This window comes from Rhinatrema bivittatum, chromosome 12, assembly GCF_901001135.1.
Source record: "Rhinatrema bivittatum chromosome 12, aRhiBiv1.1, whole genome shotgun sequence".
Taxonomy (NCBI): Eukaryota; Metazoa; Chordata; class Amphibia; order Gymnophiona; family Rhinatrematidae; genus Rhinatrema; species Rhinatrema bivittatum.
Genome location: NC_042626.1, coordinates 7,104,990 through 7,107,274, shown reverse-complemented (window position 1 = coordinate 7,107,274; position 2,285 = coordinate 7,104,990). Strand labels below are relative to the sequence as shown.

The 2,285-nt window shown below is 47.6% G+C and overlaps 1 protein-coding gene across 1 annotated transcript; it reads right to left on the bottom strand.

The window, feature by feature from the left end:
* Nucleotides 1-343: 343 nt before the first annotated feature.
* LOC115074248 (olfactory receptor class A-like protein 1) lies at nucleotides 344-1,303 on the bottom strand. The gene has a single exon (XM_029573547.1). The coding sequence runs from the start codon at nucleotides 1,301-1,303 to the stop codon at nucleotides 344-346; it is 960 nt and encodes a 319-aa protein (XP_029429407.1).
* Nucleotides 1,304-2,285: the final 982 nt, after the last annotated feature.

The window sequence follows — 2,285 nt, the reverse complement described above, 5'->3', positions numbered from 1 at the left end:
CACAGAAACTATGCTTTTGATACAAAACTGCTTTCTGTGCTGCAAACATTTTTTTTGTGCACATAACATTTTATGCTCAGAGAACATGGTTTTGGTGCACAAAATGTTTTCTATACATAAAATATGATTTCTGCACATAAATCATGTTTTCTTGTGCATTAAGCCATTTTTTCATGTTCATTTTCTGGTTTGTGCGTATTTTTTTTTTAACTCTCGATGCATTAGCATTCTATTAGCTTACTGCATCGGGAATTTAAAAAAAATGAGCTTGTGTGTTAAGAAAGCATGCTCTGAATTTCAGCACACAGTTTGTACCTGAAGCAGCTAACAGCATTGCTGTAGCTCACCTGCCCAAATGCACATACGAGAGTGTGGTATCCTGGCTTGCTGGGGCTTTCACATATCGGGCCAAGTTCAGGGTCGATTGAACTTTTTTGTTGGTAGTAATAATGACAATGGGGCTCAGGGTGCAATAGCAGGAGGACAAGAAAACCCGGGTGTCGGAGAGGGTGGCGGGGATGCTCGGCATGGTGAGGGAGTACAGCCAGACCATGTTCTCCGCACTGAAGAGAGACACATAGAGGGAGACCAGCATCAGTACCGCGTTGGCTGCCCTGGTTTCGGCGGTGTTTTCCAGGTCTGGGGTGTGGCGCATGGCTTTCACCCGTTCCCTGTGGCGACGCAGGATGACGATGATGTGCAAACTGGAGAGTACCATCAGTCCCACAAAGGTAAAGTCTCGGAGAGAGTGCGTAATGCCGATGATGAGGAAAGAAGTATAGGAGGGAAAGTTCAGAAAACAAAACTCCAAGTTCAATATGGGGGCTGTTGCATTAGGACGCAGGTCAGCAGAATGGTAGAACACACTCCAGAAGTAGATTAGTATATTCAAGCACCAGAGGAATGCAATGATGGTGAAGAGCTTCTGGACCATGGCCTGCTTAAAAGTGGCCCAGAAGCTGGACGGTGGAGAGATGAGCATACACTGGTAACAGCTCAGCAGAGATGTCATGCATATGGACATGGCTCTGCTGACCCGATAGGAAAAGATGACAAAGTTACACCCATGGTCATCAAAAAGTTTCCGAAGCCCTAGGGCCACGAGGGACTGAGGGACTACCCGGAACAAGACTACCAATAAGTTGACCAAGGAGAGCTTGCAGGTGATGAAGTCAGCTGGCAGGAGCCTGCGGTTCCTGATCCTGATGTGCACAAAGCAGGCTAGCACTGTCAGGTTCCCTGGAATTCCAATGGCTTCCAGCAGGAGAAAGCCGATCGCCTTCAGCACCACTCGGACATCCATCAGTGGGCTGCAAGGTCCACACAGTGCATACAGTCACTGAAAGAGGAAGCAGCTGGTTGTCTGTCAATCAGCACCAATGCCTTCTTTGATGACCTGGGGTTTTCCTCCTCTGCAGGATTAACTTCTGCTGTTTGTAAGCAGGTCTGTCCCTGGACAGCCAGTACTCTTGCTGTGGAACAGATGAAAATATTTAATTAACTTTGTCATGTTGCATTACTTGAGACATCTGAGGGCCTGGGCATCTTCCCTTTGAAATGCATATCCTCATCTCAAAAATAATGCAAAGATACCCCTCTCCAGTCTATAGTATCCCTTAGTAAGGCTGTCTTTTGAGGTTCGGCCATAGAGCTGTGTCCTGCGGTGCAGGAGGTTCTGGGCTGTGGAGGCTTCGGTCGTGGAGGTGATTCACTCAAGCTGAGGGTAATGGGAATTACAGAAGCAGCTGCTGGTATAAAGGGGACTTCTGGTACAAGAGCTGCATTGAGAAGACAGGGCTGAGTATCAGAGGAGACCTCACCTCTCCAGCTCTCAGCCATTCATGGACCCTGGTCTCACACCATGTCCGCTGGCTGGGAAGGAGGCACAAAATGAAAAACTGAGGCAATAAGTGTGTGTGGGCTGGGTCATGGGGGGGAGTTGGTGGTGCAAGCCACCAGCTCAAAGAGGGTATCAGCAAGGTCTCATTTAAGCTGTACAGTAAGGCACTCGCCAACTGTGACACATATAGAAGGCAATTTCCAAAATGACTGTGCTCCCTCAATGTGGCTAAAGGTTTGCCTGCTGCCCACAACAGTGCAGGGTCAGGCAGGTCGAGGAGGTGTTCCAGGGCGCGTTCAGGGCAAGGGAAGAATTGTCCCTGTGCAAATATTGTATTTTTACATCTGTGTGTCTACTTTTCCAGGAAAGTTCTACCTACAGAAAAAGCAGCTAGATTTTAAACAATTGGATGTAGCACAGAAAATGTAAGAGTTTAGTACTGCAA